At 26.5% G+C, this 16,910-nt stretch overlaps 2 protein-coding genes across 3 annotated transcripts; one reads left to right on the forward strand and one right to left on the reverse strand.

Moving 5' to 3' along the window:
• Positions 1-3,465: 3,465 nt before the first annotated feature.
• LOC111038255 (transmembrane emp24 domain-containing protein 2-like) lies at positions 3,466-5,530 on the reverse strand. Of its 2 annotated transcripts, XM_022321295.1 has the most exons (4): positions 5,425-5,530; positions 5,176-5,350; positions 4,852-5,097; positions 3,466-3,741 (listed from the first exon to the last, which is right to left on the reverse strand). In XM_022321295.1, the coding sequence occupies exons 2-4, from the start codon at positions 5,312-5,314 to the stop codon at positions 3,497-3,499; spliced, it is 630 nt and encodes a 209-aa protein (XP_022176987.1). In that variant the 5' UTR covers positions 5,315-5,350; positions 5,425-5,530; the 3' UTR covers positions 3,466-3,496. The 2 variants fall into 2 exon arrangements, with proteins under 2 accessions (XP_022176987.1, XP_022176986.1); XM_022321294.1 differs by having other exon boundaries at positions 5,176-5,472.
• Positions 5,531-10,715: 5,185 nt separating this feature from the next.
• Positions 10,716-16,029, forward strand: LOC111038257 (hydroxylysine kinase). Its single transcript, XM_022321297.1, has 8 exons — positions 10,716-10,866; positions 10,944-11,120; positions 14,119-14,245; positions 14,488-14,559; positions 14,681-14,808; positions 14,894-15,065; positions 15,132-15,382; positions 15,479-16,029. The coding sequence occupies exons 2-8, from the start codon at positions 10,983-10,985 to the stop codon at positions 15,644-15,646; spliced, it is 1,056 nt and encodes a 351-aa protein (XP_022176989.1). The 5' UTR covers positions 10,716-10,866; positions 10,944-10,982; the 3' UTR covers positions 15,647-16,029.
• The last annotated feature ends 881 nt before the right edge of the window (positions 16,030-16,910 follow it).

Below are 16,910 nucleotides of genomic sequence, written 5' to 3' on the forward strand. Positions count from 1 at the left end.
ATCATATACACTAATTTAACTATTTAACAAACACAATTAACATTATTTGAAACTAAATTTCAATCAATAAAACGTAGTTGTGTCCTAATACAAATAATTCATGAAATTGTTTTTTTATCCCCCTTGAGAGTCAAAAAATTAAATATAATACCATAATTCTTTTAAAACAATATAAATCAACTACCTATGCTCAATTATGATTATATAATACTCTATAATTCGTCCAAAATTAAAATACAAAAAAATGTACCAATGCCTAATGAAAACAACCAAATAATATAATACATAGAATCAGTGGCGTAACATCAAAACTTTTCAATGGGCTGTCCTCATCCAGGTATATATAATGTCGTTGTGAGATCTGAAGGGGTGCATTCACCTTATTAAAATTATTTTATAAATGTTTCAAAAACATTATTGCATGTTGTATTAATTACACATCTTATTATTTTATAATCATTTAATTAAAAGAAAAAAATTGTATTACTTCTAGCCTCTATGGTAACAGACCCTTGTGCTACCTACGCATCATATAATCCCTTTTAGTTATGGCACTGCGTAGAATATTATTGTTATTCTACTATTCGATCATCTCGATAAGCAATAACCATTATAAACACAGTATATATTCAGATATATTTGTAACTTGTACTTACTAAACAAAAATAGTATTTTATAATATTTTAATTTTTGATTAAAAATAATATACAGACATATATTGTGTTAAATTAAGAAAATTTACCGATGCACAATATGTGTTTAATGTATTTAGAAATTCTTTAATATCTGATTTACTAATTTATACTATAAGATATTCAGGAAAACAATATGACAATCAGTTATTCCAGTCTTTAAAAATATCAACCATATTTCAGTATTTGAAAAAATATTAATTTTATTAAATCAATAATTTACACATTTCAAAGGCAAAATTCTCATACATATATAACGTGTCTTAATGTTTGCATGAATTTCTTTTAAAATAACCTATGTTTAACAACCAAAATTAGACTATACCTAATGTATTATAGATTATCTTATATAAGAAAAAAGACGAATTAAATCAAAGTTATAAATTATAATATTAAAGTATAAATAAAACAAATATTTTTAAAAAGTCCTCATCCAAATTTTATATAATTTTATAGTATCTATAAGGAATAAAAATAAATTGTTAAACTACTTAAAAATATTTAATTACAACTTAATGTCTTAAGCTATTGATTCATGCATTATTTACTATATTTCATTGGAAATTTAAATACATTTGGCCATTATAAACCCTAAAACCTATCACCTATTTAATATTACAAACCAATATATATTATACTTTGTATTTAAACAATTATTTAATGTATATTTTTAAGAACAAAGATCTTTTAGGTTATCGAATAGTTTTAAAAAAAATTGCTAGTTCATTTGATGTATACCTATATCAGTGGTCAAGTATTAGTGCAAATTTTTTTATAGATCGATGGTGCCGTAAATACATAATTATTTATTTATTTATTCGTATGAAATTATCATTAATTACATTGTAGGAAGTTCTTATATTTTTATAAAATTATTTTTTTTTTAATGTTTTTTAAAACAATTGTTTTAGATCTTGGTCAATAGGTGATACCTTAACAAATAAATGAAAATTGGGTGCACTAACTTCATCCCAAATATTAATTATTATCAATTATTAATAAACTTGTGAAAACTAAAAAATGAAATGTTTCATATTAAATCCTACTAATAGGTCAAGTCTTGAAGTTTAAGTAGTTAAAATAATTTTGTTTTATTGTTTGTGTTAATTGTTGCAATTTTAAAAGGAGTACAGAAAGTATGAAAAAATTGTATTAAACTTGTTACATATAACATATTTTAAAACATCCCCCTCTCCACGTGGAAACTAATTGGTGACCACTGGTATATACGTAATACCTAATTTAAATTCTTAAGAAATAGTATAGGGCCTTGTCTAAGATAGCTCTTGTAAACTGAGAAGACCTGATTTTATCCTAAGAACTAAATATTTAAATTAGTTGGCTATTGCATTGTAAAAAATCAAATATGTTGTGCCTAAACTGTTTCAAATGATTCTAAAATTAAATAAATCGATTATTTTAGTAACATGTAGTTATCACTGTGCTGCTAATAATGTACTGTTCTTAGGGTTATACTAATTAATAATTATAGTCCATGATGAATTTTTATATTTTTTATCAATACTCCAAATTCCAATAACTATTACACGCCATTAAGGTTTGCTTTTTAATCATGCAATGTATTTATTACCTATATATTATATTTATTACTGAACCAATTATATAAGTTACCTATACTAAAATGTAACTTTTATTTTAAACATTGTATTATTGTCATTCATTGACTATTGTTATTAGAAATAATAATTTATTGTTGTGATTTTAAAATTATTTATTAAAACACATATTCTACTTTACTTTTAAATCCATACTGTATTAAGTTGTGTGAAAAATATTATACCATAATGAAAAATTATAAAGTAAAATCTTAACATAAAGCATTTGTCTATCAAATACAAACAGACAAAAATTTGAATCTCAAATGACTAATTTTTCATATTAGTATGTATTTAATAGAATTATATTATTAATGAATAATTGTTTAAAATATATTTGTAAATGCCTGTATTGAAAATTATAAATAACCAGTTACTTTTATAATAATTCGATTACATATTTTTTGTTTACTAGAAAAACCTGAGTACATATTTCTTTACTATAAATCTATAATGTAAGTACACTAGGATTCTGAGTATGAGAAAAGAAGTAGGAACTGAGAAATACTAGTTTTGAACACAGTTATAGATTCTATTAATGATCATGATTTTGCAAATATACCTAATGTACATTTTTGGTATAAGAAGTTTTTTAATTATATTTTTTTTTATTATAATGATTAAAAACTAAGAATTTGGTAAAAACATCAATAATTAAAAAACATTAAAATATACAATAAACGACGCAAGTGAAATTGGTTTTTACAATAAATATGTAACTACTGGAAGTTCTTATCTCAAATATTCTAGCATAAGGCAACAAGATTTAACACAGATTGTGACAGAGAAAATCAATAGTAAAAACATGATAAGTTAGCATAGCGGTAAAGATAAAGAGAGTAACCGTTGTGGCATTGTAAAAACCAATATTCATGCTTCACCTATTTCATTAAAAAAAATAATTTTTAGAAAACACTTATTTGTACAGGATGATACTGTGTGCACAATTTCATAATAATACAATATAGAATTTTATATTGTGTTATTGCTACACATATTTGTCCAATCAGTACTTAGTAAGTATAGATTTTGATAAATAATAAATGGAATTCAAAATGAAATATGAATTTGAATTATTTAAAATACATTATGTATACACAATTTTTAATTAAATTTATTTTATCTTAAAAAAAAATATAAGAAATATACAGACAAGATGTAAAAAATTTTTTTTATATATTTGAAACATTATACAACTCTTCTAACTTCAAAAAATCGTTTTAAATAATAAACTTGACCAACAGTCATTGAAAGCAATACAAATGATTCAAAGAATGACCACATCACAACACGTTTATTTGTAGATTCATTAATAGCTCTATGATTTCTATCGCGCACATTCATATATTCTTGTTCGTGCTTAACACTGGTTAATGCAGATCCCAGATTTCGAAGCATGGTCTCTAATTTTTTATGTTCACCTTCTTCACCAGCTGTAAAATGATAATAAAAATTATTTTCTATAAATTGTATAAACAATAACACAATTACAAAGATTTATACAATTATTATTTCTTAGGATTTAAACCGAAATGATAGTATTGTTGTAATTATAGAATTATAGAATTACAAAATATAATGATGTATAATAGGGGTGGCCAAACTCGCATCTTGCCGTAACATTTTTAATATGAATTTATGTATTTGAAAAAGTATATTTTATTCATTTACAATGTATAGAAAAAAAATTGGCAAAATATAGTGTTCTTGATATAATTTTTAATTATTAATTATTTTTTTATTTGTTGTGTGTTTATTTTGTTTGTACATTTTATTAAATTTGGTACCTTATCTTATTTACAATAATCATATATATATATTTATATGACCTATTTTTTTCATTTTGGCTCTTCCATATTTATTAAAATATTGGGTAGCTCGTGAGTCTCTTCTCATTGGTCACCCCTGATATATAGTGTTTGGATACATGCTAACGCAATACAAGAGCAACAGTGAACAGGTGCTTGCACCATATGCAAATTGTATCTGGACGGTAATTATAATATTTAATGGCAGGTGAATATGGGCATAGACTGGTACTCAGTATATCATCATTGACACGAAAAAACCTCCCATGTTCAAAAACACAGGTTTTTGGGAGGCGAAAAAACGTTTTTTAAAACATCACATAGAAATTATTCCATAAACGATTTATAGTTGGTAACCCATAGGAGGATTTTTTTAAGATGGAGGTAGCGCATAGGAGGTATTTCATAAACAATTTATGGTAGGTAACATGTGGGAAAAATTATTTATTATTTTTCATTAATTTTACCATGTTGATAGCATATAGGAGATTTTATCAATAAATAGCTTATATTTTTCTGAATCTAGGGATACCAAAACCTCAAAATTATAAATTTGGGACATAGTAGGTTTTTTCCTGTCAACAACAATATATGATAAATCGATAAAAGTTGAATTTGTTAGTTGATTAGTTTTCAAATTAACAAAACAAATAAACAACAATATTTTAACTGCAGCAATCACCCTATTTTAAAATTAAAATATAAAACTAATTTACTCAATCGTAACATAATTACTTGGATTATCTTTTTCTAGTTCTACTTTTTCTGGTTCAGTTACTTCCATACTGAATAGCACTACTTTTGGTGTCATTGTTGACATTTGATTACTGAAACAGTATGTGTATGCCCCTTTCTTAGTTGCAGCAAATGTATACTTTCCACTGGACTCCCTTAATCCTTCGTATATTAATTCACCATCGGGATCAATTATTTTGACATCAATATCCAGGAAACCACCTTCAGATATTTCATACATCAAACCTAAAAAAAAAAATGATAAATATTACAATGATCAATAATGTTCATTATGTTACTACACATCCGTGTAAGACTGCATACCCAATTTAGAGCCGACTTCGACTTTGTCGAAAAAACATTCTTCGGCGTGAGCGTCAACAGTCAAAAAATAGCTCAACCCTTGTTGAAATAAGCTGAATAATGTGAGGAACTGAGTTAAATACAATATCGGTTTCTGCATTTTTACGCTACAAGTCGTCTAATTATATTTAAACACCTACAAATGTTCAAATTAACATGACATTAAAATTCTAAGATGATTTACACGAAAATATGCGAAAATAACTTTACGATTTATATTGCTCTGCAGTCTGCATCATCAACATAATACACGGACATACGGTGTTGGTGTTATTATCATCGATAACGTTTCAGTTTTGATATGATACACGTCATCGAATGAGGACGTTAGCCGGGCCAGAACCAATAGAACCGAATAAGTTATACCACAGAAGTTAACTCAAACTGATCGAATGTCCTTTTGTACGAAATTATATGATCTGCACAGTCTATACTCATATTAGGTGAATTAGAACAGAATTTTCGAACGTAATCGAATTTTGGAACAATTGTAGTTTAGTTACCACAAGATTTTAGATTTTCAGCCGATCGATGAATGTAATGAGTTTAATAGTTTATAATGCGTTTTTTTTTATTTATTAGTATTTGTTGTGCCTATGTACCTACACGATATGTAGTCCAAATAAGACTCGATTTTCAACTTCAGTAGGTGTCTTTTACGGTAGGAAAGTGAATTTAGTTGGTGCAATTATGAATAATGATGCTGATGCATAATGTGCATTCGGGAGGTCAACATTTTAAATTGCTTACATTGGAACACGTCCCTATGTGTAGTTTAAAATTCCCTGCAGTTATTTGCAAAACGCCGAAAAACTAAAAAAAAAATTTATTCTCAAATTAGTTTCAACAAAATCGATTGTGTAACTATAAAAAAATGCTCATAGATGCATGACATTTTCACTAAATGAGTACATTAGCATTTTCTATACACCATTCAAATTTCAAAATATTATGATTAATGTGAAGCTATTTATGGGCAAATTAAATTTTCAATTATTATTAGTTATTTACCAAACCTTTATGTCGATACAAAAATGTTCACCTTGTCAAAAAGCTAAAAAATGTAATACATGGTTTTTCGTCAGTTGTTTTTAGTGGAAATTAAAAAAAAAAAATTAGAATAAGTATCCCATAATTTTGTATGAACCTCTGAAGTTAGAACCTTGAAAAAATTCGTAAAAATTGCGAAAATTTGCAAATTATTTTGAGTTGGAAATTCATAAAAAAATTTCTATTTATATCTAAGATTTAAAAATGTCATACACGATTCCTTTAAAGTTTGCTCACCTTTATCAATAAAAATGTCTACCAGAAAGTCAAATTACGGAATCGTGGTCTACCCGGTTTTCGGTAAAAAAGGTTCCTATTACAAACGATATTTATGAATTTATATTTTTCTCACAAATCGAAGAAAAAAATGTTTTAAAAATGCATTTTGACATGTCAATAAATAGTACGTATAACCTGCTCCCTTTATATAATATTATAGCCTCAAATTTTAATAGTGCACTATTGGCTATTGCGTATGCTAATACGCAATAATAATATTAACGATTAAAGAAAAGTCCCGTAACAGGTTATATAAACATATAAATACACACGAGTAATGAGTATAAAAAATCCAGTGCAAACAGATTCCGAATTAATACTTAAAGATTATCATAATTTAAAATATTTTTCAAAAAAAAAGGAATACATTAAACTATTAGTATTTTATGTATTAACTTTATTATTATTAAATTTTTAAGTCTGCAGTCATCACCATTTGCAACAAAGAAAAAAAATCTACAACTTTGGGACTGGTTTCTGGAAGTAAGTTAGATCTAATGACTAATTAATACTTTTGTGGTTAAAACGCTCTCAGCTCAATAGTAATTATAAGTATTTAGGTAATAATTTCGAATACTTTTAATAATAAACGACAAAAATTAGTGAAAATGTTTATTATTTTAAAATAATTTAAAAAATATTAATTGTAGCCCGTAGAAACTTTTAAACATATTTTATACTGTATTTTGTTCAATTTTCTTTTGGGATAGGTATATACAATGAAATTTCAAAATATTTAGACTTATTTTAAACTTTATTATAATATGCATTTGGAATTTTATATATTTTATAATTGTATTAATATATGTATATTATTGTATTTGTTAACATCCTGGTGCATCTACCCATTATTATTAAATTCAGTGTTAGTGACTGCTCCGAGTTCAATCATCTGTATAGTACCTACTTGATAGTCGCCAATCAAGTTCCAAAGATTTCTGTCACTCGACACTGACATGCAATTTATATTAAAAGGTACTCATTATAATAATTTAATCTTTATCCAATTGTCATATTATAATATAATATAATATTAGTATTGTGTCGAAAACCGAATCTCTCGGTTTGTTACCTATATATAGGTATTATAATTTTTCAGTATAGTTTTTTTCTGCAAATTTTGTACTATTATAAATAATAAATAATTTTTATTGCTAAAACCCTTGCAGTCGGCAATCGCGTTTTCTTTTAATATTATATTATTTTATATTCTTGCAGGGTGCGAATCAACGAATTGTTTCGTAGGTACATTTTCAATAATTGTTAATAAATATAATGTCGTGGGCGCTGACTATCACATTTTTAAATATTACATTTTGGACTTTTATAATTTTGGCACTTTATTTGAAATGTTATATACCTGTGACTTTGTGAGGCTATATTTTTCCTTTTTTTTATATTTGTACTATTGTGAATACTGAATTGTATATTATAACTGCTAAACCTAAGCGCCACCTACGTGCATTTACTATGTAGGTACATGTATTATAGCGGCAGGACAGTTAAAACTAATTAACTAGCTACAGTCAATTTTGTGTTTTTGGTGTAATTCAAAAATGAATATCTGTATGCTATAAGACTTAACTTTATCAATAACTATTTGTATTAACATTTTCTAGGGGTCAACATAAAATAGGGTACCTATCATTTCAAAAATATTTCGGCTTTTAAATTGTCCTATTTAGTGCGTGGTTTAGTTTATAATTAGCCGTATACCTAGGTAGAGATATATTATAAGGTTTCAGCGCCATAGGGTCGTATAGGTAGCCAGGTAGGTACATAATATGTATCTAACTTTAATGTTTTAAATAAAATTGTATGTAGAATGAACCCTTTAAGTGTTCGCCACAGTCTACATTCATTATTTCAAAACGACATTTCTGAAAAATTACATAGTTTACTATTTTTTTTTCGTTATACATTTTTACTTTTTTTAATGACACCATTAATTTAGTATTTCATATTCTGAAGCAGAATATCATTTGAAATATTTTGTTCACTAAGATCAAATTTCGGACTAATATAATTTGTTAGATATTATTTTATAATCATTTGAACTTTAAAAAATAAATTTAAAATTTTTCAAGAGCCACAATTTGAATACCTATGCCTTATTTTACTTTAAACAAAAATGTTTAGTCATATCAAATTTAGTTTATTTAATTTTTCTGACTGTTAGGTTTATTCATTTAACAATATGTATCTACATAAGTCAACAACGTTTTAAAGTTTTAAATCCATACTATATTAGTTCACGTTTTTCATAAAAATTATAAATTTTACTCACGGGCCACAAAAAATTACAATGATGGCAGCGGGTTACGACTCTTGATTAAAATATTGTTGAGCGGTATACATTGTTATTTGTTAGGTATAACTAATCAAATCATTGAATATCTACTTAAACCAAATATACTCAACTACTTCTTCGATGATCAATTTTTATACATTGAATACCTATCCCAAATAATATTCAGCTCAGAATATGAAATAAAAAATGTATAGTGTCATTTAAAAAAATAAAAAGCTTCGTAAATTATTAACATGAGAAATAGTAAAAATATTTTGTTTTTCAGCAATGTCGTTTTGAAATTACATAAAATTATATAAAAAGAATATTAAAAAAAAATTAAAACTACTAAATAATCGGTGTAGACAATTCAATTGATCACCTGGTATATTCCATATTATACCGTCACCCATATCTGTCGAACGAAGAATTTAGCTAGACATTTTTATCAGGAGTTGCAATCAAGTGTATTTTTAAATTTTCACCCCAATTTAAAATTTTGTTAAACACTAATATGTTCTAAATATATTTGTTACCTACTGTCGGATGTATAGCCAAAAACTAGAGTAAGTATAGATGAAATGCCGAAATGGTATCCCTATAGGGAGCATAAAAATCACATCTGATGGTAAGAGCGTATACGAGAGAAAACAACGCATAGCACTAGCAAAAACTGCCTTTAGTAAAAAACACAAATTATTCATTTCAAAAACATTGCATCTGAATATCAAGAAGAGACTTATTGAAACATATGTATATGTAAATGGAGTGTTGCAACATATGGATATAGGATGTGAAACATGGGTAATAAATGATACAGAAAATAAAATAATATAGAAGCATTTGAGATGTGGTGTTGGAGGCGTATGGAGAGGATAAGTTGGATAGAGCGGAAAACAAATGAAGAAGTACTCAGCACTGTGAGAGAAAAACGTACACTAAGGAATCATACTTAAGTCGTATAGATGCGATTAGAGCAAGGTATAAGAAAATGGTTGGTTATGCCCTGAAACACCCTGCAGAAGAGATGCATAATATAATATTAGAGGGTATATGATAGAAGGAAAGAAAACTACAGGACAAGCGAGAAACGGTCAGAATGGAAAATTAGAGTTCTAACCAAGCTTTGGGACGGAAAAAAAAATTGTCAGGTGTAGGCAATGTTTCCCTCTTCCTACTTGGCTACTCCATTGATAGGACATGGTGATGTCGTCTGTCTTCTGAATAATATAATGATTAATGTATTATATTATGTTTCTAGAACTAAAACAACTTATTGGAGTTTGAATTCATTTTATCTATTAATACGTACCTATAATTTTAAAAAAATGATTCTCAATTTCCAAATCAAATGTTAGTATTTTTCGGTTATTGTACCTACTCCGGGAGCCAATAGGCTGCAGTTAGCCGCGGGCGGAAATTTCTACTCTAGTATCGTACTCTAATCTGCTTAGTATTTATTACTTCGATATTATGACTTTATGAGGGTCAAGAAAAGTAAATAGTAATTACCCAATTTTTTACTGGCAGAAACAAGGCTCTGTAAAATCCCAAATCTCTCATCCCTTACAATTTTTCATTTATGAAATATATGTATGCTCATCATTGCATCATATATTATATAGAAAATTAAAATGGTCGTTAATTATTTATTCATTTACCTTTGCACGTTTACATGTTATTGTTGTAATGTCAATTATATTAGGTACTTTAGATTTAATGTTTAGGCAAAATGATAACTGATAAGTGGTGTAAATGTATTATCTTTTTACACTTTGAGAGCCAGAGACTAATTCAATGAGTATAATAGGCGCCTGATATAATTTATAGTAGGGACCGAGTTTACAGGGCGTGGTTTAACAACATCAATTGGACAATGTGTATGTATATAGTATTTACTGCACTACTGCCACTACTGCAGCATATTATATTATATTATGTCTCCGCTATAATATGTACTGCGCTTAATTCGTTTTAGTATATTAAAATTGTATTATTTGTGTGTTACATTCAGTTGTATATCTATTATAAAAGTATGATCAATCGCTTATTTTTTAACTTGGTTTTGGGAATTGAAAGGGATGTGATTCAATGTTATTATTTGTTTCAGCGTTGTACTCATATTATATAATATACTTACTAACAAAAAATGGCAGATCCAACGGAAAACATTTGCCCCACTATAAGCGAGGATCAGGTTAAGAACATTTTGAAAAACGATTACGGTTTTATCAATGGAAAAATCCAAGAATTAGATGGTTACGATGATAAAAACTATCACATTACAGTACGTATAATATATACCTTAGTTAAAACATATTATATTATGGTATATCAACAATTAGGTATAGGTATGTGGGTACCTAATAAGGTACCTACTAAGTTTGTTTAAAATTAAAATTTACTTATTATTATATTTCACAAACACTAGGTATGTGAGTACAACTATTATACAGATTGTGTTAATTTTTAAAAGTACATTCAATTAGTATTTTAATTATTGCACGAATTATATTAAACTAAATCATTGGTTTTTGAACATTTCTTTTTGCGTATCGCAACAGTATACGTTGTACGTGTATGATACTATATGGTATATTACACATGACTCAAGAGTAAAAACAAAACTATCTGTCGACGGTCAGCTGTCTAGTCTGTTCAGCGGGAGCCGGGAGAACACTCCGCTGCCCGTTGAAATCGGTTCTTCTGCGCATCCCCACAGTGTACGACACTGCCATATATATAGAACCGTTCTCGTTGGCAGGGTATCGAGTGTAGATGCGCAGAATCGGCGTGATTTCTCGCTGGACAGAGTATAGTTTTAATTTCTATTTGTACAGGTTTTTATAACGATCAATCTGTAAAATATATAGCGTACTTATCAGTTATCTTCATAACTCTGAACCTTTCTGTTATTTATTTATTTATTAAATAATGTTCACTGAACTAACTACGTATGGCGTCAACGTAGTAGCATATTGCTGCCTGCATGGTGCTGGCTAGCGCCCACGCATTTAATATTTATACAATTTAATTTATTTCCCCTAGGTGGTGTCATTTAAAAAAGTTCATGCAAAGTAAAAATCAGTGGTTATACTGAGCTAAATAACTGTTTTCAATTTTCATTATCCAGTTGTAATTATTTTATACTTACCTATCTATTACTTATCCTAATATTCACGTTTTTTACCATGTATCGATAGTGCACTACATGTAGAAGTGTAAGAGGGGATTGGAGGTTGGGACATATACTCCTCTATACTCTTCCTTGAAATTCTAGTACTATTACAAATCATAATAATCCAATAGGTACAATAATTTAATCTTTTGTCGCTGTAGTGCATCGATTTTCTACTTCAGCATCTTCGGCAAGGAAGTGAATCAGGTTAATGGTTATAGTACTTGGGGGGAGGGGGGGTTAACAATTCCCAATAGTTTTCAACATGTAGGGAAAGACAATAAAACATTTTTACCGGAAATGAAATTATATTTTTATGAGCGTTTGAAGTTAAAATTTTTACAACATTTGAATATTCACTCGATTTCTCTTGTAGCGATTTTCTTATTTTGTTGTAATTCAAAAACGAATTACTGTAGACGCTTGAAATTTACACCTAATGTTTATTTCATCAATTCATATATTTGATCAATTTTTCTAAATATTTTGCCTCGTTTTAAGTTGTTGACGGACATTTTCAATTTTTTTTTTTTTTCTATAAATATCAATAAAATTTTATTGGTTGGGTCAAAAAGAATGAAAATATAATACATGACTCTTGTAAAATTGTTAAAATAGAAGTTGAAAAATATTAAAAATACATAGGCACGATTTTTTTTATAAAAAATTTATGACAATATTTATCAAATTGAAAATGATTTTGTAGTTAAAAATGTATACAATTTTCAATTTTTATATCTAAGGAGTAAGGATTGAAAATTTAAGACAAGGTTAACCTCCCGTAAAAAAAATCTAAAAAATATATAAATACAGTTATATTAAATAGACATTTTAAGTTCAAATTTGGATAAGATTGCATATTAACACAAAAGATTATCATTTATATTTATCATTTTGTTGTTATCGGTTCCAAAACAGCTCGATTTTTTTTTATTGTTCTATGATTTTGCATTATTATATTTAATATTTTCCTAGCATCACCGATAATTTAAGAATAATATTTTGAATAATATTAATTGAACTTACCGGCTACCATATTAATAATAAGTAATTACAATATAAAATATTCTAGACTGACGTCTGACATATCGTCTCCGCTCAGAATCGTTATTCATATACAATGATATAATGAATTCAAATTTAATATCATCCATTTCGGCGACTTCCTAGACACCTAATGGCTAATATACAGCAGAGCAACATCCACTTACCCTCTTTTTTCTCTTAGTTGTTTTATAAATGTTGATTATTTACATTTTATAATGATTCGCATTCCTAGAATCTTGATGTTTCCTAAATTATATAAACGAAAACTAGATGTATGATATATCTAAGTATCTCAAAGTTAGGTAGTACATCATAATATTTAATTAGTATCTACTATCCAAGATTAAGTAAAGGTTACCTATATCTACTTTTAAGTGGTTCCTTTATCATATAAATATCAATATAGTTTTTTTTTTTATTAGTTTTGAGTCATTAACTTTGACAGGTCGACAATTATCAACTACACAACTATACACTTAAACGAGATAGGCTTATGACAAATATAGGACAAAAAAACAATATATAGTGATATTCAGACAGTAAAGAGTATAAAAAAAAAATTGTACGAAAATTATTAAACAACATTAAATTACAAAGTTATTATATACATTCATACAGGTATTTATAAATTATAATTGCACATTTGTGTACCTAATTGTTCATACAAATTTGAAAAAAATCAAATGAAGGTATAATATAAAATCATTCCAACTTCTAGGTATTAAATAAGTAATAAGTTTATTACACTCATAACATTATAAGTCATAAGCAAAAAAAAAATTAAATTTATAAACAAATTAATCTTTTATGGCCTTGTCAAAAATATTATATTTTTAAAACATTTTGGGATTTTGGGGACCTGTTCGGTATACTCTTTACCTCATCTCCAATAGGATTCTTTGGTAATACATCTGCAATCAATAATATGTATCAGAAAGGTAATTCTCTTTAGAAAAAAAACTAAATAATTTTATAATATAGAAGAAGTAAAAATAACATGTCCCAAAACATAACTTTTTGGAAATAACAAAGATCTTTAATTTGTATTTTGTTTACATAGGATGTTGAAAAATGCATTGAAAAAATTGAATTTCCAACTGACGGAATAGTCATAAAATTCATAAATTCAATAGACTCGACAAATTGTTTACTTCTAGATGCACAAACCAAACTTACTCAACATCTTGGTCAGTATTTTATTAAGATAGTTATAAATTATAAAATATTCAAAACTTTTCTTTTAGTTTATAATTATCTATAGGTATATGTACCTATAATATGCAGTGCAGTTTAAGTGTATAACTATCTTATTTTATGATAGAATATAGGTAGTAGGTACTACCTAATATGTAATTATGTGTATAATATAATACCTATGTCTATAAAATGAGCTAATAATACATTGGTACCTAATTGTTTTTAAAAATAGAACACTCTGGAATATACTGTCCAATACCTGTGTTCAATAAATATGGTGAAAGTTATCGGTCTATCATCCTAAGTAAGTGGTATAATAACTTTTTACACATTTTAGGGGTTACCTACTGTTTGTTTTATGACAAATATTTCATAATTCAAAGTTCTATAAACTATAATTTAGAGTTCTATGCTTATTTTTAAAGATAATAAGACACATGCAGTCAGAGTCTACAAATATGTTAAAGGAGAAACTATGGATAAAATTAAAATCAATTCTGAAATATCTTCCAATTTTGGTTTTTATGTTGGTCATTTAACATCAATTTTAAAGGTACGTATCTGAATATTTTGAACTTATTGCTTAAGTAAATACTTAAAAATTAAATTTATTATGTAACTATTACAATGATTTTTAGAAATTTGATCATGATGGATTCCATCGAAGTCATTTTTGGGCTTTAGAAAAATGTCCTGAAGTTCTAAAATTTCTAGACGTTTTTGATCAAGAGAAACAGCGACAAACAATTGCCACAATAATAAATAAATTTCAGTCTGATGTTTTGTTAAAAACAGATAATCTTGAAAAAAGTTAGACTTAAAATTTACTCTAATAATACAATTATTACTTTGTTTAAAACAAATTTGTATTTACAGGTGTTATTCATGAAGACCTTAATATGAATAATATAATCATAAAAGACAACGAAATAATTGGCATTATAGATGTTGGTGATGTTGTCTATTCATTCACAATTTTTGATTTTGCTGTTGCTTTATGTTACCTAATTATGCACGAATTTAAAAATGATAATGCTAAGTTATCTAATGTACATATTAAGAGTTTTGTTGAAGCTTATGAAAAACAGTATAGGAATTTAAATGATTTTGAAATCTCAATAATACATGTAATTATACAAATTAATAACTATCCATATTTTTATTAATTTATAAAGTAGTTTATAATTTTATAATTTTTAAATTGCATGGTAATTTAATTTCAGACTTGCGTATGTGCCAGAATTTGTCAAAGTTTAGTTTTGGGTAAAAAATCAAGTCTGAGGGATTTGTCAAATAATTACATACTATCTACACAGAAGAAAGGATGGAGAGCATTAGAAGAATTAATTAAAATTGAAGCAGACAAATTTATTCTGTTACTGAAACAGTAGTTCAAGAAATTAAATTTTTAATAATTTTTACCATCATTATTGAATTTAGTTTTACATTAAGTGTGCAAAATTACTATAGGTACTACTACTTATTTTGATAAATAGCATACGAGTAGTAATCAATATATTGTAACTGAATATATTACCTATACTTGTTAAGTGTATACAGCATTCAACAGTGATATTTAGAAAGAAATTTATACTATATAAATAATCTAAAGCATGCAAAATGAATGTGAAAAGAAGTATGAATATAAATACTTTAAACGTATACAATTTTTTTTTTATATTATTTAATTGAACCCTTGGCAGCAAAGGCTATTGGGATTTACAAACAATATTTAGACATAATATGCAATAAAAGTTTAAATCGTGTACAATAATTAGTTTTACAATTTATTTATTCATTTTGAAGAGATGCAAAGCTGGGCAAGTTAACCAATTTTGGACTTGTTAAAGTTAAGTTATCCTAAAATTAAAAATAACTAAGTCGAGTTCAAGTTAATTTTATAAAATAAACAAATTTGAGTAACTAAGTTAAATTACCAATTTTCATGAAAATAATAACTAAGTTAAGTTACTTTTTTTTTATATATACCTTTAACTTAATCATAAAGATTTTTATCTTGTCGTAGGAAAGTAATTAGTTTTGGTTTAAAGTAAAATAAATTATTAATAAATGCACAGACTTTATATTTTTATAAGATAAACAACTGTTATTGTAATATTGTAAATATTTTTGCATTTATAATAATTATTAAGTATAATAAATTGTTGCAAGAAATGTTTATTAAATTTTAATAATAATGTTTTTTTTAAATTTTGATCAGCTATAGATCCTCTTCTTTCGCTTAATAACTGGCCACCCCCACTAAACAAGCGCTCTACATATATGGATAGGTATAGGTATCACTGTATGTCTGTATCAGAAATTACTAATTTGGTCCGTTCTAGAAATTGTATTATTACCTATCAAGCAACAGTATATTTATAAATTTCTATACTTCATATACATTATATAGGTACAGTTCTTAATAGGAAAACTCATAACTTTAGTTTTAACAAAATAACTAAGTTAAGTTACAATTATTTATAAGAAGAAATAACTTATTACCTACTAATTAGTTCTTTTTTTAACTAGTCAAGTTAAAAGTTATTAAAAAAAGTAACTTTTAACATTTTAACTAGTTCCTGCCCGGCTTTGAAGAAATGATGATAAATTTGACTATTGATTTAGATGAGCCCGAGGAATCTCTAAGTAAGA

Source organism: Myzus persicae, unplaced genomic scaffold (assembly GCF_001856785.1).
Source record: "Myzus persicae strain clone G006 unplaced genomic scaffold, MPER_G0061.0, whole genome shotgun sequence".
Taxonomy (NCBI): Eukaryota; Metazoa; Arthropoda; class Insecta; order Hemiptera; family Aphididae; genus Myzus; species Myzus persicae.